Source organism: Lepisosteus platostomus, chromosome 11 (genome assembly GCF_059453375.1).
Source record: "Lepisosteus platostomus isolate fLepPlt1 chromosome 11, fLepPlt1.hap1, whole genome shotgun sequence".
NCBI classification, from domain to species: Eukaryota; Metazoa; Chordata; class Actinopteri; order Semionotiformes; family Lepisosteidae; genus Lepisosteus; species Lepisosteus platostomus.
The window spans coordinates 20,335,254-20,361,212 of NC_142621.1; the positions used below are offsets into that span (position 1 = coordinate 20,335,254).

Below are 25,959 nucleotides of genomic sequence, written 5' to 3' on the forward strand. Positions count from 1 at the left end.
TTGGTAGTTTAAAAAAAAATACACACCAGTATTCAATTTCTCCCTAAACATTTTAAGCATCAAAGTCTTACATGTGGTTATTTTGGAAACGTTTTTGCGTGCTCCTTCTGACCATATTACTGTACGTTTAAATACTTTGTGAAAATTGATCGTTTTAACCTTTTCTGCGAATACACTCGTTATTGGAGTAAACAAAAGCATACTTTTAGAATTTGATTAATAGGGACTATAATATGGAATCATGTATCTAAAGAAATTAATAACGATATAATTATATTCAGGTACTGTAGCTCAAACAGTAGTATAAAACTTTGCATTGATATGTGTATTGCTGTTTCAGTGCTTGTCACATGGGTGGCGTGATAGGTTAAGTGACTAACTTATAAGCGTGAGGTCTGGTGTTCAAATCCAGCAATCGCTATGAGTTTTCTTTTTAAAATAAACATTTCTTAGGAAAACTAAAATAGCAAATATTATAGGCATTATATTGACATTTTTATATTTCTAAATATCACAACATGTTCGTACTGTATGTCCACAGCGGTACCGCAGGGTGTAGGGCTCAAACCCGTGTGAGCCCGAAAGCCCTACAATAATGTTCCACATTCGCCTGGCACTACGGCCGAAGACCGCCCGGCTGGGTTACGTGGCGAGGGGGAGTGATCAGGCGAGGATTAGGAAAGCCTCTGACCAGTGCAGCTGACCCACTTTGAAACAGGCGTACAGTCTGGGGAGATTGCCCGGTTTTCGCACCCCTGTGTCTGCTCGCTCTCTGCTGGCTGTGCCAAATTTCACTCCACAAAGTCGTGAGTCTTCGGTCTACATTTTTTGTAAACAAACCGGTTTCACAAGTGTTTCCTTAGCTTCTTCATTTTCAAAGTAGAATAGGGCAAGTCTTCCAATGAAAGACAGTCCACCTTCCCCCCACGGGCAGACGGACACATGTTTTCTTAGAAAAACAGATTCACAACGCGAACCTGTGTCAGTCTTCTTTGTAAAAAAAATCTGCTTGAACACCATGGGTGCTGTTTTTAATAAGCTGCTGAGTAAAGAATAGGAATTTTCCTGCTGTCAGCAGTATTGTGTATATAGTTTAATGTACAGGCTGTGAAAAGTTTCACAAGTAGAGGTCTTTAAAATTAGGCTGGGCAAACGATTTTTAATTCTGAAAAAATAAATTAAAAACTAGATATATTAATGTGTTCCTGCTTAGACATTGCACGACTTTAAAAACTATAAAAACAGGCTTCGATAACCACTTTTTATGTGTGAACAACGGGTGATTTATCTTCCTCATGATCAGCTTAGAATCTCTGTGTACGCTGTAAGGTTTTTACTTCTTAAAATACACAAATTTCATAAAAACAACACATGTTTCGAATAGAAAAAATAATATTCTGTTGTCTTCCTGGTATGTAGAACAGATCAGCAGGTCTATGTTGCATCAGAGGGGGAGGCAGCAAAGAGAGAGGGAGGTTGCGTCTGCTTCTGCATTCATAACTTAGTGTTTAAAATTAAACAATGTAAATCATTTTCTTTGACTTCTAAGTGCCTTAATTATCATTAAGCACAGGTTTCTCACCACTTAGACTACTTTTTGATACCATCATTAGACAAAGTAGGAACTTATTGTACTTTCTAATGACATTACACGTGGATAATACTCATTATACTGTAACCAAGGGTTTTACACACTAGGCATGCCCACTGACCAATCACAACCTTGCTTTGTTAGGTGAAGCCTTTCTTTCAGATACCTGGCTATTTTTTCAGATACCTGGATATGTACATTTTGCAAACTCTGGTCTGATGAGGGTATGGTATGCACAATGTCACAGTGGTAGGTTTGCAAGCAGGATATGTAGTGATAGATTTGAAAGAAACAAAGCATAGTTCAGTGAAAGGACTATGGGTTTATCTGCAGGAGTACTGGTTCTGTAAACTAGGGAAAAGGAATCCAACAGCAATACAAAAAGGAGACACAGAAGTGTTTATTGATAAATCAAATCTTTTTTTAATCGTTGTATTCCTTATAACATGCATGCACAACCATCACAACGATAGAAATCAGATGCGACAAATTTGATGATAAAATATGTATGCAATTCAGTGTTCTATCCAATAATAAACAAAGAGGGGAAGACCATGTCTTCAGGGATGATGTTAAAGACCATGTTGTTTGGAATGTTGGAGCCAGAAATGTTTGGAATAATTTAAACAGAAAAGTATTGTGACAGTACTCCAAAATGTGTTTCAGTTGTACAGACAGAACATAATTTCTTGCTATAAAAAAATGTACCTAGGCATAATTTGTTTGCTATAAATATGTTCCTAAAAAGGAATTTAAAAAGCTATTTGACTTAAATAGCTTTGGCAAAATCTATGGATACTTTGGCCTTGAGCTGTGAAGCTCTTTGGGTCCTTTAACTGTAGGAGCACCCATCATTTAAAAGATTTTAAAAACTATAGCTTTCATAAAAATGTGAGAGTATCTTCATGCATTCTTCTTAGTTTAAAGTACTGAGTGAACGAGGTTTAATACAGACAGCAAGGGGCAGTTCTTTAGCCAGTTGTGGGTCAACTTCAACATCTGTCCAACTGTGTTTTTGATCATTTTACTTGGGCTTCTTAAAAAAAAAGCAGGATAAGGTCCTCAGATTAATATATTATTAACTATTACATTAGCTTGATTGAGCGAATGGCCTCCTGTTATTTGTAACCCTTCTAATGGTTTTAGATTCCAGGCACTATTGATAAGTAAACAGCCACCCCATACTGCACAGCATAGCATAATAGCTATGTTTGAAAATCAAGAAAACAGTAAAGAAAAGTACATCTTTTCTCCCCTCACAAAGAAAGCTAAGTAACAGTTTCAATATGCCCAAAAAACAGTATGTCTTGCATAAGTGTTAACTTTCAGAACCAATGTGAAACTGAAATAAATCACAGGAAACCCAGAAATTACTGGAGGCACCCCCCATCCCAGTGTAGTACCTGTCCAATTGAGCTATCTATCAGAAATAATAAAACATTACCGAAGAGATTCACATTAGAAATCATGACGGTGAAAGATAAGAGGGCCTGCTTAGGAGCAGTGGCTCTGTGGCTCAGGATCTGCGCCTGTGACTGGAAGGTTGCTAAAATCCCACGGCGGGCAGAGGAATCCTACTCTGTTGGGCCCCTGAGCAAGGCCCTTAACCCCAACTGCTCCAGGGGCGCTATACAATGGCTGACCCTGCGCTCTGACCCCTTCTCTCCCTGTCTGTGTGTCTGTGTCTCATGGAGAGCAAGCTGGGGTATGCGAAAAGATGAATTCCTAATGCAAGAAATTGTATATGGCTAATAAAGTGATCTTAATCTAGTGTGTAAAACACTTGGTTGCAGCATTGTGAATCTTGTGCTTAAAAAGCAATTGAGTCATGAGGAAGACCCCCCTATCCCAGTGTATTGCATGTCTAATGGTGCCATATTGAAAAATCATTAAAAAAATAAAAGAGGTTCACAACCCAAAGCAAGACTTGTTAATGTCAGAGGACCTGCTTAGTGTGTAAAACACTTACTTGCAGCATTGTGGGTGCTGTGGTTTAAGTGCTATTGGCTTGTGAACAGCATTCCCCTATTCACAGGGGTGCAGAGTGCCACATTAAATAAAAGCATGAGAAAAAGAGATTCAGAACACAGTCTTCTGTGTAAAAAAATCGGTTTGAACATCATGGGAGCTGTTTTAATAAGCTGCTGAGTAAAGAATATTTGAATTTTCCTGCTGTCAGTAGTTATAATAATAATTATAATAATTGCTTACACTTATATAGGGTTTTTTGGACACTACAGGTAATGGGGACTCCCCTCCACCACCACCAATGTGCAGCATCCTCCTAATAATCCCCATCTATGAATTGGCTACATTACTCTGCTCTCCTCCCCACTGATAGCTGATGTGTGGTGAGCGTTCTGGCGCACTATGGCTGCCGTCGCATCATCCAGGTGGATGCTGCACATTGGTGGTGGTGGAAGGGAGTCCCCATTACCTGTAAAGCGCTTTGAGTGGAGTGTCCAGAAAAGCGCTATATAAGTGTAAGCAATTATAATTATTATTATTATTTAGATAACGCGATTCCATATTATATTCCCTATTAATCAAATTCTAAAAGTATGCTTTTGTTTACTTTTGTTATGCTTTTTTTTGTTTAAGCGAGCGTATTTGCAGAAAAGGTTAAAACTATCACTTTTCTCACAAAGTATATAAGCAATATGGTCAGAAGGAGCATGTAAAAACATTTCCAAAATAATAATTAAATTCTGAGAAGTATGAGTTACTTTTACTGTGATAAAGAGCGCAAGTATTCATGGAAAATGTTAATCACTTAACTTTGAGTGTTTTGTGATATTTAGGAAGACCAACAAATTCAATATAGTGTTGATAATATTTATTAATATAGTAATAATATCAGTAGCAGTTTGAAATTATTCATTGTTATTAATAAATGACTTAGCTTCAAACATGTTGTGATATTTAGAAATATAAAAAATGTCAATATAGTGTCCATAATATTTGCAATTTTAGTTTTTCAAAGAAATGTTTATTTGTTAAAAGAAAACTAGTGATTGCTGGATTTGAACACCTGACCTCACGCTTATAAGTCGGTCACTTAAGCTATCACGCCACAGACACACTGACGTAGCATAGTGGTGAAACAGCCGGACACATATCAATAAAAAGTCTTATACTACTGTTTGTGCAACAGTACATGAATATAATTATATCGTTATTAGTTTCTTTAGATACTGGATTCCATATTATATTCCCTATTAATCAAATTTAAAAAGTATGCTTTTATTTACTCCGATAACGAGTGTATTTGCAGAAATGGTTAAAACGATCAATTTTCACAAATTATATAAACATACAGTAATATGGTCAGAAGGAGCACGTAAAAACGTTTCCAAAATAACCACATGTAAGACTTTGATGCTTAAAATGTTTAGGGAGAAATGGAATACTGGTGTGTTTTTTTTTAACTACCAATATCAGCAATATACAGTTTACATACTGTGTTTATGTTCCTAAATTAATATAATTTATGACCTTCAGATGCATAAAGCTCCTCTTCTTTTTATGCTCAGCTACTAAAAATTCCCTTTAGTTGTAAAATTCCATATAAATATTCAATACTAAGCGGATTAAAATTTGCACAGTAAAGAGATTAAATTATTAAATCTTTTCACTACCGACCAATGCACCACGAATGCCCCTGTCGGTCATTTTGGCCAGCCAATCACGTACCACTGTACGGCGCAGTGGCTCGTGCGTAGTTGCGTGCAGTATGGGTTTGTACCGTGCCTTTTGAATGGCTGCATCTGTATACATGTTTATTTGCTTTTAACAACTTCCCTATTGTTTGAGACTGTTCTTATGTCTTAGCTGTTCTGGGTTGTGTTTGCATAGACAGACACATTTCATTCCATGTGTGGTTGAGCATGACAATAGGTCTCTGCTTTAAAGCCATGTAACGCCCATGTAACTTCTCGTGTAGTAGAGTCATCAAAATCAATAGTCTAGGCCTTTTCTTTTTTGTTGAATTATGTTTCTGTTTTCTATCTTCCCAATTTTGAATCAGCATTTAGCTCTTAGCTTGTGACTAGGACCTGCATAGGTTTAAAGAAGTTCATGTGTGCTCTCCTTTGACATTCTCACTTTTTGTTTGCTTGCAGTTTCAGCCCCAGAGTGCTTTATAATTATAATAATAATTTACATACTGTAAGTGATGCATCTGTCACTGACATCACTGGGATTTCCAGCATTGTTGCCCCCACAAAATTCAGAGCCTCTCTAACCTTTCCTTTCACTTGTTATTCATGTACAGTATGTGGGAGATTGGGAGTTATATAGGCCAGACCTTACAGCCCAGGGTCAGAGTGTTCATCCACTTGCTGAAACTCTCCTTGAAACCACTTCTGTTTTGACTGTCTCTTTTTTCCTTCCCAGGGTATGAATATAATCTTCAATGTTGCTCTGGCCCTCCTGAAGGTAAGTGAGAACATATATCAAGAGAGAACATTTACATTTTAAAAACTTGTTTTCCTGTGTACTGTACCTGTGAGATCAGATGTTCAAGCAGTATTGTCAGTTAAAACAGGACACTAAGAACATGACTGTATGCCCTGAATGGGCTAGGTTCTCATTTCATTTCTATCATGATTCAAAGAAAACTTGTGCTTGCTCACTTCCCTTGATTGTGTTCTCTTGCAGTGTTTTCTTGCACACAGAATGCAGAATTTGCTGGTTTCTCTAGTGATTTAATTAACATCTATACATCTTTGGTATCAGCTGTTTTAAATTACTTGTAAGAGATAGCAGTGTTGCCAAGGGTTGGTTGTGCTTAAAAGTGTAATGCATATCCTTAAAGAAAGATTCAAGGTCAAACATGACTTTGCACTTTTCACTTCAGGTTAGGGACTCCCCCTGTGCAACTTTTTTGCTTTTTGGGGTGGGCTTAAGAGGACAAATAGGAGTCTCATATTTCATATGTGGCACTTGACAGCTCTGTAATAAACTACTAGCGTGTCTAATTCTGCTTTTAAGCAATACGTAGTGTTTAAAATGACTTTTTTATTAATCACTAGGGACAGCACAGTGGTACAATAAGCTACTGCTTCACAGCTCTCTGGTCGAGTTTGTTAACAAACTAGGGACATTGTGTGTGAGGTTTGCATGTTCTCTCTGTATTCTCATGGTTATTTAGTGTCTCTGAATTAAATTTGTGTGTGGGAGATAGACAGCTGTCCATTTGGTGCTTTTTCTCATTTTCTGTGGTAAAGCTCAGTCTGTACAGAATATTTGCAACAAATGTCAGCAGCCAAGCTTAAAGGATGGTAGTGGCTCAGTGCCAGGGGAATGTCACAGTCTCTCCTTTCACTGACACAAGAAGCAAAGAAAGTCATAGCACTCAACACCTGTATCTATGGCTGTTATTACTTGCAATGTTGAATAACCCTTCTAAGTTATCTCAAATAAAATTATTAACCAAGTAATTCAATATTATTTTTCTTCTTGTGTTGCTTCTTCAACACTGAGCCTCCTTTGTGGAGCTCTTTAGCAGCTGCAGACACTGGATAGGAGCCGGTCTTTGCTCTGGAGCAGGTTGCTAGGTAGCACCTAGCCATGTGATTTCAAGCCCACTGAAGCACATGTGGAATAGTGCTAGGCTCATTCCTAATGCCTCATTAATGGCTGCTGTGTGTACACCCTCTCCATTTAGAGGTGAATTTACCACTCAGCAAACTGAGGAAATTATATTCTAACGTCTAGGTTTGGGCAATGTGATGAATGGGACCTATATTTTAATCCAGGCAGGGGGGAGGCACTATTGACAGAGGGTACCACAGCAAGTGTTTATCTCACATTGGTATGGAGGATGATTAGCATTTTTGTGTTTATTTGCTTTTGGATTGATTTTAGTAGGATTGACTCTTTTTTAATTTTCTCAGTTTACTCAACATTCATTGAATTACTTTTGTTAAGGACTGCTTTATTTTTTTAAAGGAATAGGTAAATGGTAGCATTTTCAATACTGGGCTACTTAATATTTATTTTTACTGATTTGGACCTGTTGAATATTGTCAGGCAGACATGATTGTCTTGACAAGGGGTTAAGATATACAGGAGTTCTTCATATTCTACTCAATCAGAATTATTAAGAATTTTTAGATGTTATTTGCATCAAAGGGTTTTTAAAAATAACTGTGTATGTGTAAGAGGAAGGAAATAAAACAGCACTATACTGTATATTCTTCCCCCAAACACACTATGTCCAAACAAACTCTTCCTCCACACACACACACTCTTCTTCCACAACCACACTCTTCCTCAATACATATACTCTTCTTCTACAAACACATTCTTCCTCCAAATACACTCTTCCACGACACACACACTCTTCTTCCTCAAACACACTCTTTCTCCACACACACCCTTTTCCTCCACACACTCTTCTTCCTCAAACACACTCTTCCTCCACACACACACTTCTTCCTCAACACACTCTTCCTCTTAACAACACTCTTCCTCCACACACATACTCTTCTTCCTCTAAACACACACTCTCCCTCCACACACTCTTCCTCCGTAAACACACTCTTCCTCCATACACATACTCTTCTTCCTCAGACACACTCTTCCTCCACACACACACTCTTCCTCTAAACACACTTTTCTTCCTTCACACAATTTTTCCTCCACATAAACACTCTTTCCTCCACACATACACTCATCCTCCATGTACACACTCTTCTACCTCAAACACACTTTTCCTCCACACACACTTCCTCTAAACACACTCTTCTTCCACAAACACACTCTTCCTCCACACACTCACTCACTCTTCCTTCATACATACTCGGGAATGTGAATTTTGGAATTGTATGTCTTACATTACAAGGTACAGTACATGAATGAATTACTTTCTCTGTTTTTTCTTGTTGTATTGTAGCTTGTTAGATCTACTGTGGCTTACTGTAAGATGCTGGTATAGTGTGGTCCTCAGGAACACCCTGTTTTCTCCCATTACCATGCAAATGAAAGAAAAGAAAATGGGTAGATATTTTACTTTGCCACATGAGAAGATGAAGATAATAAACGAAAGGCGGCTGTCTAGCTTGTTTGGTCGTAAATTGATCCAAAGAATCTCATCCAGCCATTTCTTAAAAGATGCCAGGGTATCTGCTTCAACAACATGGCTGGGTAGCTTGTTGCATCCCTTTGTTTAAAGAAGTGACTCCTGGTCTCGGTATCAACTGCACTTCCTCGGAGCTTCCACATGTGTCCTCTTTTTCCTGTTTCACTTTCAATCCTGAAGAAGTCTGTTGGGTCATGTTAGAAAGCGTTAATTGTCAGAACACTCTTTGAGTGTTGCTGATTATGCCGTGGCCAATCAGAATTGGTTTACTGGTCGCTTTCTTGTACATAAGGTTGATTAACCCTGCTTTCGGCGCTTAGCATTGTCAGATTTGTAACATCCTCAGTGTCAACTTGTACAGTCAGACTTGCTCCAGTACATACTATATGCTTCTGGTTTCCTGGTTGTGGATCTTCGGCATAGACTCCCAGTTATTCCTGGTCCCGAACTTCTTCGTGAATCCTTCTCCGTGTTTCTGGGTTGCGAAGTTCCTGGTCCTGGTTTATTCCATGGGAATGGCCTTGTATCTGGTTCCTGGTGACAGATGTCTTCGTATGGAGCAGTGCTGGTTTTGGGATGTGATTGCTGAAGTCTAGTTTTGGAGGGTCTCAATGTTTTGTCTTACGCCTGTATTTGATCTTGAAAGTCCTGATATCCTGTTTGCCTGATATCCTTGACCTTAGACTGTGTTTTAGACAATGTTATAGTGTTATTTCCCATGGGTTTGTTATTACAAATTTTGTATTCAAATGTATGTTCTTACTACAGTCTTGGTTCTAGCCCTTTAAGGTCTTCCACTGTGCTGCATAGGGTCTAAGCTCTTTAGGGGTTTCTAATGTGGAATACCTAAAAGGTCGATTTTGTTGATAGCTGTGAAGATTTTGAAAACTTTAATATAGAATGCAGATACATACTGGTAAGCTCTATGCTTTATCAATACATTTTTATAAATCAATACAGAAATAATGGTTTAAGCCAGTAGTTCTCAAACTTTTTGGACCAAGTACCACCCCTAATCCAAACAAAGCATCCAAGTACCACCTACAAGTCATCATTTCATAGGAACCCCAGAAATTCTCAATGACACACTCACACATACATATAATAAATATTTTAATAATAAACTTTGATATAGCACCTTTAAATGTGGCTTCTCAAAGCGTTTTACAGAAAAAAACAGTAACAACAACAAATAAAAATAATAAAAAAGCACCATTTCAGTGAGAGGGGTGAGCCTGTTTAGTCGAGCAAAGCAGATGTGAATTCATTTTTCGAGCCTTGATACAATTCACAACAGAGTCTAACAGATTTTAAATCGTCAGGCATTTTCTTGATGCAAAGCTCTCGTGGTGAATGTTTCAATACGTCCATTAATTTCTGGAGCAACCTCTTTAATTCGTGCAACTACACCGCTATGTCGGCTTGTCATCGCTCTAGCACCATCTGTACAAACTCCGACACATTTTATCCAGTCGATGCCATTCTCCTCGATAAATTAATTCAGAAGCTGAAATATGTGCTCTCCTGTAGTTCCTGTTGGTAGTGGCTTACATAACAGAAAGTCCTCATGGGACGTACCCTCAAACTCGTATCTAACGTAAACGAGTGAATTGGCCAAATTGACTACAGACTCAGCTAATTGCAGTGAAAAACATCTGCTCATCTTAACGCGCTCTATCAGCGTACTTTTGATATCATTTCAATAATTCTATGAATGACCTTGTCTTTCAGGGGGGCAGCAGGTCGAGCTGTTTACCAGCTTTTTCTCCACACATAATACGTGTCAGCTCTTTTGCCAAAGGTAAATAAGGTTCTTCAAAAATAGTGTGGAGCTTACATGCTTTAGCAATCCGCAAGCTTGCATTTTTCCCCGTTTCCGTTTTTATTTCCGGATTTATTTTAAGTTTTTATTTCATGCGCATGGGAGCGAAACGCAGAGACGCTCTGTGTATTTTTCTCAGATTTACTTAATTAAGAACTGTTCTATTTTTCTGTTATCTATCACGCTTTCCTGTGCTCACAAGATTACAAGCGTTAGTAGCACGTATTTCTATGCATTCCTGTGTTTACAACATTGGCATTGTTCCAAAATCACGCACATTCTCCTACCTCCCTATTTGCTGGAGATAGTTTTTTTTAATACAATTGGTCACTTCGTCCATAGCATGCATTCCTATAGAGTGGTATATAATTACAGAGTATCTCTTGTGTCCACTGAAGTATTAGCGCGCACTGTATCTCAATACGTAGGCTGCGTATTCGACACGTATTAAAATAGAAAATATGAAAACCGTCCCGATTTTTCAGCGCACACAACAAAGTTCTATGGATCATATGGCGTACCAGCTGGCGGCGCTCCACGTACCAGCAGTTTGAGAACCACTGGTTTAAGCAATCAAGCAAATAACTGTTTACTGGTTTTTAAAATGTTTTCAAAACAAGCAGCATAGTGAGGAAATTGATTTCTGTTCATTTACTGTATGTGTATAGCTAGTCATGGTGTTGAAGCCAATATCCTGGCTTCCTTCAAGAATGGATGAGATCCAAAATGTACAACAAAATAACTAAATGACATATGTCTTCATATAATAAGAATAATACAGTTCTATGTGTGAGTGCTTTTGAAGACTCACATAGTGCAAAATGACTATGAGGGAAGGGGAGTGTAAATGCTCTCCACAAAAACAGTATCTAGTGTGGTGGCCATGGTGACTACAAAACATTTGTGCATCACAAAGGGTCTCACCTTGGCAGTTACAGCCTTCGGAGGGCAATTATAGAAGTGTGTGACCCGGATCCATCTGATCAAATGCCTGTCACTGGCATTATGATTTACATGGTAATGTCTCAGTAGTGTACTAACAGTGTTTCTTTGATAACCGAAGTGGTTTCCAACAGTCCCCTTGTCACGAATGACCCACTGTGCAAACGGGAGGATGGACCCTGTGCAGTACCTTAGGTGGTCAAGAGGCAAGAAGGTAACTTCCAAAGTAAACAAGGGCTAGACGAGAGACGTGGTCAAAGGCAAGTTCCATGGTTCATATCGAGAAAAATCAGGAGATGGTTCAGAAAACTAAGGCAAGGTAGGAGCTCCAAAGAATGACCAATGGGAAAAGAGCAGAGGGTTCTCGAGGGTTTAAGTATTGTGAAAGGAAGAAGGTGCACTGATTGATGGAGTGTCGTGGTTGGCTGATTGGCAGGAGTGGTGTCGTTTGGCAGAAGTGCTCAGGGCTGGAGTGTAATTAGCGTGAGTGCCCTTTCGTGTGAGAATGTGGTGGGATGAGGGTGTGACACCCCTGGTACATTACAGTTCGATTCAAACCCAGAGTTATTATTGTCATAATTGGAAATGTTTAGTATTTATTAGTGTGTATGACAGAGGCATTTATATTTTCTTGACATGTCTTCTTAAGTACTACACAGTTAAGGTGCATGTTAAAATGAATAAACTGGATCTATGCTTTGTAAAAAATGGAACTACCAGTAAATGAAGTGCTCTGAACACTTTTATTTGTAACATGGCTCTTTTTTGGTTGGGTGGTAGCAACAGTCATTATTTGTCAGAGAAGTTGTTCTATTATTCATTTTTCCTGTCTGGTTTTTGAGACAAATTCTGGCTAATCTGCCTAACCTGCTTTGTGTGTAACTTCACCTCACGTTTAATGTTCCACTTAAACTACCACTACCACATCCTCTGTAGTAAGCCTTGAAAAATTAATATCAAGAAAATCTTGTTAATAACCTCCAATGTCTTACTCCAGACAAGATATGCATATCTTAAATGGAAAGATTTATGTTGTTATAAATGAAAGAAAAAAGAAAAAAAATGGTCCTTAATCCACCAGCCTCAGATTTATTCTAAAAAGGAGAAATATTTGAAATGCAGTTGCTGTGATCTCTGTGAGCTATGTTGTAGTTAAAGCAATAGCAGCAAGAGATAGCAATAGATGTTGTAGCCCAACATCTGTGCACACTGGTGCATGTATCTGTGTGAGCACATATATGTAGGCTGACGATGAAGATACTGTTTAAGCAGACGGGTGACGGGGTGTTAGAGGGATTGCACTGCCCTCTTCCTATTGGCTTCCTATTACAGCATTCTCCCTTGAGACTCCTCTCTGTTTATTCACTTGCCCTCCCCATTACTAATTCAGAGCGCACAGCAGTAGGGGCTGTCACGTTTCATGGATGGCTATGAGATCATCAGCCAGCCTGCAGCTCCTCTGCTCTGCCCTGAATTTCTCATCCTTGCTGCTGCTGCTGCTGCTGCTGCTACTGGCAGAGGCTTTCCTCTGCCGCCTCCTGCTCTAGCAAGACACACCGGCCTCCCCTGACCAGCTGCACACAATGGAACCTGCTTGTAAGTGCACAGGACCGGCTTTGCCAAGACTAGCCCTAATCCAAGGATTTAGCATTGCCTCCCTCTGAACAGATTCTTCTTCGAAATGCGTGAGCACATTGGTGCAGGAACTCCACAAATGCTTTTTTTTGTTCATATATCTATTTAAAGCTGAAATGATCTTTTTTATGTTTCTTTTAATTGAATGGAGACGTTTCGGACAGTCTTTAGAAGCACGATCCTAATGCACTCTCAATCCCAGACCGACCACCTGCCTTTGACTTGATCAGCGATCTTTAAAGTATTCCTGAAGATCACTCTCCTTTGGCTTTGGAATCGCTAATGAATAACAACAGATCTAGATTGTATGTTTCCGGGTTGCGCCAAGACATACCTGTTCATCTGATTTTTACAAACCATCAGGACCTGATTCTCTTAAAAACAAGCAATCTAAGCCCATGGCAAGAGAGGAATTCAATACAGCAGGATTAATTTTTTCCCTTCTAACCTTAAGTGCATTGGCTGAAACTGACATGTTGTAAACACATTTGCTATTCATTGAGCACTTGTGATTTTCTCCTTCTAAAAGCTGTGGAAAACAATTCCTAAGACTGTTATAGTGCAAGAAGTCAGTTTGTGAGTTATTCATCATGCTCAAATTCCAGTTTGGTTAATGCACTGATTCTTTCTAGATTTTCAACATTTTTTTTTCCTTTCAACCATTATGCTCAGAATGTGGTTGAATTGGTTTGTGGATACAGACCATTATTTTACAGAGTGAGGTGCCTTGTGTGTCATAATTTCCTTATACTGTATGAAGTGTCTGTTGCTAGGCAACCGTTTTTTATCAGAGCTCTTGAAAAGAAGCGAGGTGTTAAAACAGATGCTTCCCCTGCAACATGGACTAGACCCAAAAGGTGTAAACGTGCACTTCCCCTTGGATGGACTGGAGGACAGGCCTGCTAGGTCCAGGCTATCTTCTCCTCCCCATTTCACCTTGTATAGTTCAGTCAACCCTGGCCAGCTCAAGCCCAAGCAGTGAGGCCAGCAGGCTGGAGCCTTCCTGCGCCCTCCACCCGGAAAAGGGGCTTCCCCCTTCCAAGCCCCCTCCTCAACTGGCCCCACCAGTGAAGAAAGCAGAGGAGACAGCTGAGGAGCGTAGCCGTTTAGTCACGGACTGCGCATGCCGTGTCCTGGAACTCCTAGGAATGGGACACCGGCTGTTTGTGCCTCGTCTTCTGGCGGTGAGAGTGTCTTCAAGTGTTTCTTTCCAAATCTGACATGCTTTTTTATGTGAAAGTTTATTTTGTAAGCAGGTATTTTTGCATTTAAAACTAAGAATGCATTTAAAATGAAGAACAAAAGGCTCTTCTTTTCATAAAGAGTTGTGAGAGTTTGGAACAAGCTAACCAGTCATGTTGTTGAAGCCTAGTTTCTTTAACAAACTATCTGAATGAGATCCTTGAATCAATTAGATACTGACTACTGAAGGAGCTAGATGATCAAGAGTGTCCTCCTCTTGTTTTAAACTGTTCTTGTTTCCTTATGTTTATCTATCAGGAGACTGACAGGAGACAGCCTGTGCTGGACAGTGCAGCTGTGTTGGCTTTTCCTTGAGCTTTTAATCAGGGTGATAGACACAAATCTTTAAGCAATCTAAGAGCATGGTAAACCTAGGTTTTATAACAGATTGTTTGTTTAGTGGAGATGTCACTTAAATGATTCCTGCATTTTTAAGTCTTGCTGAAATAATTTAGGTGAAAAGTATTTGTAAATATTTTCATTTGTACATTAAATATATTATTGCTTACAATAATAATCCCTTCCATTCACTGTTTTAGTTGAATAAAATGTTTTAATGGGATTTTTCAGTGATTGCTTGTTTTGTATTTTGTTGCTTTTGTAGGCGTAGTAAATAACAAACTCCAATTTTAGTTGAAATATTGCCAGTGTTTTGTTATGGTTTCACAGGCATATTGGTATTCCCCTTCACTGTGAATGAGGCCCAACTTGTCCCAGTCACATATCTTGGCTTCTTCAGTATCCATGTTAGACTGTGATGGACCTTTTTGTGCTGAAGTCCTTCGTCTATGCTTTCTTTAGTGTTAATACTTTTACAGTTTTATGCTACTTTGCATTAAGCTTATGGATGTTCAGTCTTGGTCCTGGAAGACTGGTATATCTGCAGGTTTTCATTCCAATTCATTTCATTCCTGCCTTTAACAAATCCTTCATCAGCCCTTAATCCAGCTAGTTAAAGGTTTAAAAAGACATAGTGCTAAGAATAGCAGATACAGTGTTTTTAAAATATCTGCACCCCCTAGAACTTTTTTTCAAATTTTGATATGTCAGAGTTTCATGCATTTATATAAGGACTTCTGTCCTCTTATCTACACACCATACTCCGTTATTTAAGGGGAAAAACATGTTTATCGGGAAAAATACATATTAAAAGTTAATACTGAGTTAATACTTGGTGGAAGCAATCTTTAATGACATTGACAGCTGTGAGTCTGTTGGGGTAGGTCTTTCTCTAAAAACATTTTCAGGCTCTGTCAGGTTCCTTGGGGAGTGATGATTGACATTAGTCTCCTAGTCATGCCACAAATTTTTAATTGGACTTTTTTAATTGGTCAGTACTTTGACTGGGCCACCTTACCTTTTTATTCTTTAGACACTCCAGTGTAGCTTTGGTTACATGCTTTGAGCCATTGTCATGCTGAAGGGTTAGATTCTGTCCCAGTTTTAGCTTTATTGCAGAGGGCATTCTCCTTTCTATTCTGACAAGTATAATGGTCTCTACCATTGAGAAACATCCCCATAACATGATGATGCCACCGCCATGCTTCACAGTAGGGATGGTATGGTTTCTGTGATGTGCTGTGTTGGATTTGCACCAAACATAATGCTTTTCATTTAGCCCAAAAAGTTCAATTTTCATTTAATCAGACAACAGTCATTTTTGCCACATGTTTGCAGCATCACTTAAGTGCATTGTTACTGTTTTTTCAGCAGTTACTTCCTTCATGGTATCCTGCTGTACAGTTGTGGACAGCCAACACCAACTTCAAACAGTCTTAGCCTCTATGATCAGTTTTCTTCTAACTCTGCAATCCAGTTTGGAGTATAATCAGTCCTTATCTAGGCAAGGTTTTGGTGGTACCATCGGTGGTTACACACCTGGAGAATGCTCCATGGCCAAAACATTGTGTTTCCTTTCTTTTCTTTTTAGCCTGGAATATACCTGTTACCTGTTCCTTTGCAGCCTATGCATGCTGACGCAGCTACCTAGTTGAACTACTTTAAACTTTGTATACCCATCACCTGATACTGTATGTGCCTTTCCACAACTTTGTCCCTAAGTTCTTTTAAAACCTTACGGGTGCTTATGGTGTCGTGTCTTTGCTTTGAAGTACACTATCCTGCATAGGAATATACAGGAACTGCTGGATTTGTCCTGAAATAATGAGAATCACTTCAATTTAACAAAGACTATTACTGTAACTGGTGTGTAATTATGAAGGTGATTTGTTATACCTGAGTTAATTTAGGATTGCTTGTAAGGGGGTAGATACTTATCCAGCCAGCCTATTTCAGTTTTTATTTTTTAAATAATTTTCTAAAACTTTTATGTATATTTTTTCACATGAACACTTTTGGGTAGAATATGCAGATAAATGAAATAAAAAAATATTTTAATACATTTCCAGACTATAGGGTGACAAAAGTTCAAAATGTGAAAGGGGTTGTAGAGTTTGTAGAGGCACTGATCATTTCAAATGTGAAAAGAGAACAAAAGTGCTTCATCATTGAGACTGTCATTTGCACTACATATCACGAAGCTGCTGTTACACTGTCTGACCACTGAGTGGCTCTGTGAGCTTGTTTACATAATATTTAAACACGAGTGAAAACATTGATGTTTTGTGTATTGGTTTTTATTTATTGGTTTTGGCAAAAACAATGAAGGAAATGTTACTTTGTGTCTGCAAACACTGGTTGAAGGTATTCTATATGATCAAGAATTTGTTGGCAGTATTATGCCTAATACATGTTCTGTTACTGTAGTAGGTAATAAATGTCCCTTATCTTTAAAATTGAAACTCAGTTGAAAAGCAAAAGAAACAACCTCATAACTTACCATACAGTTAATGTTTGAAACCCTTTATTGTCAAAATGTTTAACTGAGACGCATACCACAGTTTTTTTACCAACCTATTTAAACTATACCACTTAGCATGATATTACTGAACAGTTTTGCCCACTGCAGGAACTGTAATCAGATGTGGGAGCCAGGCCAGGACACGTACATAGCTCACCAGAAATCTCAAACATTGGTCTTGAATAAAAATCCACAAAGAGAAGTGTTGATTACTGGATTTAATGTTTCCTGGAATTAAGGTGACTGATATCAGCCATAGAGATGACAGCAGTGGATACAGGGGGAGGGGCAATATATGTCTAAAATAATATACAGGTCCATGAACTAAGAAGAATCAAGAGTCTCTGAGTCTATGCAGGTCAGACTAATTCAGAAGCATACCATATACTGTATAGCAGTGGTTCTCAAACATTTTGGACCTAGTACCACCCCTGATCAAACCAAAGCATCCAAGTACCACTTAAAAGTCATCTTCTCATAGGAACCCCAGAAAATCTCAATGACCAACAGTCTCACACATACATATAATAAATATTATAATAATGAACTTTATTTGATATAGCACCTTTAAAGGTGGCTTCTTAAAGCACTTTACAGAATGGCAACAGGAACAAGAATAATTAAAAATAAACAATAAAAAAGCACCATTTCAGTGAGAGGGATGAGCCTGTTTAGTCGAGCAAAGCAGATGTGAATTCATTGGTTGAACCTTGATACAATTCACAACAGAGTCTAATAGATTTTAAATCATCAGGCATTTTCTTGATGGCCAAGGCCTTGCGGTGGATGCTGCAGTCCGTCCACTTCATATCTGGAGCAACCTCTAATTCTTGCAACTACACTGCTGTGTTGGCTTGTCATTTCCGAGGCATTTTATCCAGTCGATGCCGTTCTCTTCGATACATTCATTCAGAAGCTGACATACAGTATGTGCTCTACTGTAGTTCCTGTTGGTAGCGGTTACAGAACAGAAAGTCCTCCTGGGACATACCCTCAAACTCGTATCTTAACGTAAACAAGCAAACTGGCCAAATCAAAGATATCTACAGACTCATCTAATTGTAGTGAAAAGCATCTGCTCATCTTATCGCGCTCTATCAGTGTACTTTTGACATCATCTGCCATATCACTAATTCTACGAGTGACTGTGTCTTTTGAAGGGGACAGCAGGTCAAGCTGTTTAGTAGCTTTTTCTCCACACATAATACGTGTCAGCTCTTTTGCCAACAGTAAACAAAGTTCTTCACAAATAGTGTGGGGCTTACCTGCTTTAGCAATCCGCAAGCTTGCATTTTTCCCCGTTTCTGTTTCAGAAGTCCGTCTCAGAAGTTAAAAGATGTTTTTATTTCATGCGTATGGGAGCGAACAAAGAGACACTCTGTGTATTTTTTCAAATTAACCTAGAACAGTTCTTAAACATTTTTCTATCTATCACGCTTTCCTGTGCTCACAAGATTGCCAGTGTTCCAAAACCATGCACATTGTCCTACCTCCCTATTTGCAGAAGATAACTTTGTTTTAGAAAATACATCAGTCACTTACATTCGTAGGACACATTCATATACAATGGTATAGAATTACATAGTAGCTCTTGTGTCCACTCAAGTATTAGCGCGTGCTGTATCATAGTACTTAGGCTGCGTATTCGACTCAAACTAATTTTATTAAATTGAAAATATGCAAACCCGTCCCAATTTTTCAGTGCACACAACACATTTCCAGGGCCATATGGCGTACCACCTGGCGGCGCTCCGCGTACCACAGTTTGACAACCACTGCTCTGTAGTATATAGTATAGTGTTAGGATTATGCTAGAGTCCACTAGCACACTCCGCTGTTTAACATATGTAAATAGTTCTGTGAAAAAAGTGCTTTTTATTGAAGTCTTTCACTTTCCCAACATAGACTGAGAAAGACCTATAGGGATATCAGCAGCAGAAATGGTAGACATGGTCACTGATAGCTTTTTACCCAGTTTCTCATAGCGCTTACGAGAGGAAATAGTGACAGTGAAGCAAACAGAAGTGAGAGAACCATTAGGAAACAATGATCATAGTGTGGTGTAGTTTGAAGTATGTTTTGAAACTTCAGGATGAGTGCAAAGCAAAGGTTTACAACTTCTGAAAAGCAGATTTTGAAGGAATATGACACAATTTAAGAGAAGCAAAATGGTATAGGACAGAAATTAATTCATTGGTAAGTCAATAGCAATAGTTTAAAAAATATTCTTGAAGCACAGAACAAATTTAGTTAAGTAAATCAGAAGCTAATAAACAGTAATACAAATGGTTCAAGAAGTCAGGACAAATGTAAAGGAAAAGATAGATGTTTATAAAATGAATAAAAAAACAACAGGACAAAAGAAAAGAAAAAGAGTACTGCAACAATAGGTAAAAAAGGCACATAAGAAAGGCCAAAAGAGAAACTGAAAACAATATTACAATGGAATTTAAAATAAAAAAAACAGTTTTGTAAGCACTACATTAGCAAAAGAACTATCAAGGAAGAAATAAAATATATTTGGGACAGAAATGGTTAACTTCTAGACATTAAAAGGGAAAAGGCAGATGTAGTAAATGAGTATTTCACTCAGGTGTTCACTAAGGCACAAAAACAACATGCCTCAGACAGCAGAAGGACAAGGTTTTGTACTAGATAATATTAGAATAGAATAGGGGGAAGTGTTTTGGGTACTACAAGCACTCAAAATGTATAAATACCCAGGGCCTAATGTTACAATGACCAAAGAAAGTCAGCACCCCATTTCTAAAAATAAGCCTTTATTGCCTTATAGACTTGAATTAAAGTTCCTTTTTTAATTTATCTTCACGTCTGACCTACATTTTTCAAACATGTCAATTAACAAATAATCTCGATAATTTTTTTAAGAACTTTTAACTAAAATAAAAACTGTTAATAGCTTGGTCAGATAAGTGTCCACTGTCTTTGTAATAGCAATCCTAACTTAGGCCAGGTATAAGAAAGATATTACAGTAATCTAAACGTGAATAAATAAAAGACTTTTGAAGAATCTCTGTCATGAGTTGCAAGGCTCATGGATGTGTGCACATGAGAACACCATTTCATCACAGATGTTCTGTTATTTATTAATATTATTTATTAATTATGTTGTAATTATTAGGAGTGGGGTTTGTGTACGGGGACAGCAAGAATGTCTGGATATACTTTTATTTTGATGTAGATTTGATATGGTTATAAAGCAAAATAAACAAAAACCAGGACCTTTGCCTTAAGACAAACTCCACTCCTATAAAATAACATCACCTACTTCCCAGCAACACACCCCTACATACATGAACAAAACTCACTAAGTTAAGCTATGTGAGAATCTGCACTAAAAATCCCTACCCAATTTTATAATTAGTGAAAACATTGCACACTAGGTGAGCTGTTTACATGTCTTTTAGGCCCTAGAAGGTGTCCTCTCTTTCCAGCCCCAATAACAGACCTTCCATGGAACAAACTGCTACATGCATATATCAATATTTCAGCATGAGATCACAGCAAAGGTCTTAATTGAACAGTGTTACACTGTAGAGGACAGATTATAACTTTCCCTAATGTCGTTCAAATTAAAGTACAGGGTCAAACATGATGCTAGGGTTTCCAACTTCCATCAAAGGTTTGCCTATTCAAATTTGCACATTTTGTGGATCATTTACTGTCATAACACTTCTCATTGTGACTTAATCTAAACAATAATACGTACGTATCAACCTACCTCCTAAGTTCATGCTTTCAACTATTATTAAGCTATTGTTTACAGCATGTTCTTAGAAAATAAGGTGACCATCAAGACCCTAAAAAACTGGACACCTTTAAACAGAACAGGATATTGATGGTGTTTTGAGACTGAAAGCAATAACCTGTGCTAAACTATTAGGTATATTAGTGCAACCTGACACTAAAACAAAAACAAAAAGTAAACACAATCGCTGTCACTGTTAACATATGTTTTTTTATTATTTTGTACATGCTTATTGCGTGTTTTATATCTTTTAATTTGAAAATGCTGTCGATATGTATTTGATCATATTGGACATAATTGTATAGTATCACGATATAATATCACTATAATGTCATGATAATGCCACTGCTGAGACCAAGTACAGCTGTTCAGGGTCATTATAAATATGGACTATAGATCAATATTCAGCAGATATTCAGCAGATAATAAAAAAACGACTTTCAGATCACGGCAACTGAAAGTAAATTATTTAAAGATGCAGTTTAGCTTATGAATTTTGTAAAGCTGATAATATCACATTAAAGAATAGTTAAACTATTTGGCAAACTTGCTGTTTCTTGGATTACCTATAGTTTCAGAGCAATTTATTTTAATTTGTGGCTCATAGTGTCTGTTTTTTTTAAGACTGATGGCCACTCTTTTTGAAGAAAATGTGGTTCAAGTCACTCTATTCATGAGGAATATATACGCATTTGGATTTCACTGTCGAAGGCATGTGCAGTCTTAGAATTAATCTGTCCTAGTAGAAATTTTTCTTTTAACAGGAATTGTGTTCTGTATTGTATTCAGATTAGTAGTACTTCCCTCGATTGAACAATCATAGTTTCTCCTAGCTTTTATTTGTCCCACTGCTTTCACCTTATGATTAGGCCTAGTGGTAGGAGAGTTGTGTGGTCACTAAACCCCCTGCAAGCAACAATCTATAGGAGGCAATCAACTACTGAGTTGAATATGTGGAACCAGGAAAAGAGGAAAAGCTATTAAATGAGCACAGTGGAGATAAGGAGCTCATATATTCTCGTGAGGTAACCATAAGTACTGGAATTTTTAGGTTCTCTAATTACTTCCCTTAAACACAAGCTTTAGGGGTAAATTGTTTGAAGGACTAATTATTGATCTGTGTAGTTAATATGCTATGCAGCGATAATATTCCCTTACACACACCTAACAAAGTCTACTAAAATTAAAAAATATATATCTTTTACTTGTAAAATGATTTTTGTAGAGCCCAACTCATTACTGTTTATTAATTGTGTATTAGATGAGGACTGAAGGAGTTTTTTTTTCTTTATTACTGTTATAGTGTTATAAGTGCTTTCAAGTCTAAATGTCTTAAGTTGGTCTTTTGCTTATTAAACCTATTGTTTATAATATTCAGCCTCCCTTTTATGTTCTTAACTGGCAGCAGGCTGGCATCTGTACTTTTGAGTTATTGTTGGGCTATTTTTGTTGCTGTTGCTTTTGAGAGTCAGGTTATTTTATAGATATGCAAAATATTATATTATATAATTATTATATATTATTATAGAGCTTGAAGGTTTCTCTCTGCATACTATTAGAAAAGATTGTGGACCACTGTAAATAGGAATGTTAGCCCCCTAGCTTAAATTTTCAGTGAAAACATGAAAAAGATGTAATGTGCTCTCAACCAATGGGCAATATGCATATGAGCATTTATCAAGGTGTGTGTCAACTCTGATGGTGGTCATGATACTTTCTTAAGCAAGTTGGATAAAGGTGACTCCACTCATTCAGACATGATAAAATAATAAAACAGCAAACAAATCTTAAAACAACTGAAACAAATAAATTTATATTTTCAGTGAATGATAATTAAATGATATTTTCAAATAAATACATTATTTGTGGGTGACACAAATTATTAGCCTGGCAGCCAGCATTGACTTCATCAATGACATCGACTACCTCGACTTCTGTATATTTGTGTCTTTAGAGAGACAATATCCATAGCTGCTAATGTTTTCAATTGCTGCACGTTCTCTCTTTAACAGCATTTATATAAAAAATTCTTACAATTCCTTATTATTTGCAGGGGGGCATACAACCTGCAGATCATTGTACGAAATGGAAATGAATGCCATATCCTAGTATGCACACTTGCAGTCTTTTTCCTGTATATTGTAACGCGACGGGTTCAGCAAAGATAGAAACAGGAGCTCAGCCTCTATTTAATGAGAAAATGGCGCTTTATTAACCGGATGTGCATCCGGCACAGCAACCACATTTATTTAAAATTATTCTCTGCCGATGTGCACTTAACCACTGGTAACAAAGCAGCGCTAAATATGGAACCACAGAAAGCACTATGACCTGTAAGGGTGTCCCTTTACGCTTTTTATAACAGTGCACCCTCGAGTGTTCACGCACTTTAAATCCACACTTGCGCTATGTCACTGAAGTGTGGGCTTGAAGGAAGGAATATTTAGAAACATAACTTAAAGATTTTTTTTTCCTGTGAGTGATAAGAATATTAGCAGTTTAGAATTTCTTAAGTGGTTTACTTCATATTTAAGTAATTGTTTTCATTATGTTCAAATATCTAATTATTGTACTTCTTCATCAATGTCACCAGTTCAATTTGGGGTACCACAGGGATCAGTGCTGGGGCCAATATTGTTCTCTCTTTACATGCTGCTGCTAGGTAGGATAATACAAAAACATAATATTAACTTTCATTCATATGCTGATGACACGCAAATATACTTTTAGTTTACACCAAACGACAACTCTTCTATTATCGCTTTAGTTAATTGCATTAATGAAGTAAAGACTTGGATGTGTGAAAACTGATAAAACTGAGGTTCTGTTGTTTGGAGGAAACAATACTGATAGGACAACTATAACTGAGAGGATTTAAAAATGTGCCTCAAAGACTCAGCACATAACCTAGGCTTAGACACAAGGCTTTCATTTAACTCTTATGTTAAAACAGTATCTAAAACATGCTTCCTACAGTTAAGAAATATTGCAAAACTACAGCAGTTTCTCTCCACTCAAGACACAGAGAAATTAATACATGCTCGTGTATACAGCAGGTTAGACTGCTGCAATGCCCTATTATCAGGGAGGACCCACCACTCTTTTAAGACCTTACAGCGAATTCAGAATGCAGCAGCTAGAATTGTTACTAGGAGCAGAAAGTACAACCATACAACCCCCATACTTAGCTCTCTTCATTGGCTTCCTGTCAGGAACAGGGCGGACTTCAAAATCCTTCTACTTACTTACAAGGCTCTCAGAGGTCAGGCACCTGTCTATCTAATGGAACTTATTAATGTTTACCATCCAAGTCGCCTGCTTAGATCACAGAATGTAGGTCTCCTTCATATTCCACTAATTAATAAAATAGCAGTTGGCGGTAAAGCCTTTAGTTACAGGGCCCCTAGCTTATGGAACAGTCTCCCACACCATATTCGGGATGCCGAGTCAATCTCAGTATTCAAATTCAGACTGAAGACCTATTACTTCAGCTTAGCCTATTCACACCTTACATTATAGCCTGCTGCAACCATGGCTGCTGGAGTTGGTGCCCAGGCTTGGTACCATCTGAGTTGGGTGCTGCATCACTGCCATGGATCCAAGAGGGAGATTGTGGATAAAGCTATCGTTTAGGAGGAATTTACTGGTCTACAGAGATCTGCAAGGAGTACTTACACACAGAAGACATGATGGCTGGATGGATAAATACCCTCAACGTTTCCTTTTTTAAATTATATAATGTTAGCATGCCCAAAGGGGTTGGGACGCCAGTTGACCTTGGACCCCTAGAGGTTTTTTCTCTCCTTACTATGGAGTTTTTGGTCCCTCTCCTCTGTCTTCTGGTCTTCTGTTCTGTATTGACAAAATGCATTGTCTATTGTTAAGCGCCTTCGGGCAACCTTGTTGTGAAAGGCGCTATATAAAAATAAATTGTATTGAATTGAATTCTAATGTTGGTTAGAACTGGTATCATTAAACAGTGATAAACAGGAAAAAGTGATTAATCTGACATAAATTAATGTGGCATCTGTTATGATGGATGTTGTTTTCATCCATTTTACATCCATTTTTAAATTTTAGATGACTCCAGATAGTAGATTGATCAATACTAGGCTTCATAATGGTTGATAAGGTGTTTTTGTCCATTTTGTTAATTACTTTTTTCTTTTATTCTGTCAACCACATCACTTCAACACTTATATTAGTGCCTTATCACTTTTTGGCCCTAGACCGCTTACCCTATACCCCAAGTATAATAAATTTACACAGATTTCCTGCAGTACCAAGATGTTTTAAAGCTGCTGAAATGTTAGCAAAAATATTTAAATCAGAAAACAGTCTAGTACGTTATTGCTCCTTAATATGTCCACAATGGCAGATCAATATTATTAATACTTTTGAGTGGAAGCAAGTCATTTAGTTTGATATATTGCTTATACAAGATACTGAAGCATAAGATTCAATCTTATGACTCGTATCAAGTAATAAAATTAATGCTATTAAAGAAACATGTCTTGAGTGAAATGTCCCAAAAGTCGAATGAAGTATTTCATAGCAGTTATAAGACTTTGCACTGATTATCATACAGACATAGACTGGCTTTACCTGATGCATTCTGTTGACTACACATCACACAGTAAGACTACAGAACAACAGGATGTGGAGAAACTACACTCTCCATTTTCTGTGGTTTTTGGCACATTGCACTCAGCAATGTCTCCTGCCACAGATGTACATTTGTATGAGTGAACCAAGGTTTTAAGTAAACAGAGAATTCTGACCCACTGAAAAACAACATTTGTCAACATTTATCCTACTGTGCTGTGTTAAGAAATGCATTTCAAAGTAATAAACAAAGCCAACATGTCTCTACCTACAGACCTCAAAGGAAGACCTGCTTCAGGCAGATTTCGAAGGGGCACTGAAGTTCTTCCGTGTCCAGTTGCCAAAACGCTACCGGGCAGCTGAGAACGCTCGGCGTCTGATGGAACAGGCCTGCAACATCAAGGTAGGA

General features: G+C 37.8%; 1 protein-coding gene across 2 annotated transcripts in view; it reads left to right on the top strand.

Annotated features, from left to right (window-relative positions):
- The window catches only part of rabgap1l (RAB GTPase activating protein 1-like), a 423,532-nt gene that overhangs the window by 331,277 nt on the left and 66,296 nt on the right, over positions 1-25,959 (top strand). Inside the window, exons 18-19 of one of the 2 annotated variants that reach the window (XM_088598822.1) lie at positions 5,987-6,028; positions 25,825-25,953. In XM_088598822.1, coding sequence (XP_088454948.1) covers positions 5,987-6,028; positions 25,825-25,953 — 171 coding nt within the window. The remainder of the gene's footprint in view (positions 1-5,986; positions 6,029-25,824; positions 25,954-25,959) is intronic. The other variant, XM_088598823.1, reaches the window with a different exon arrangement.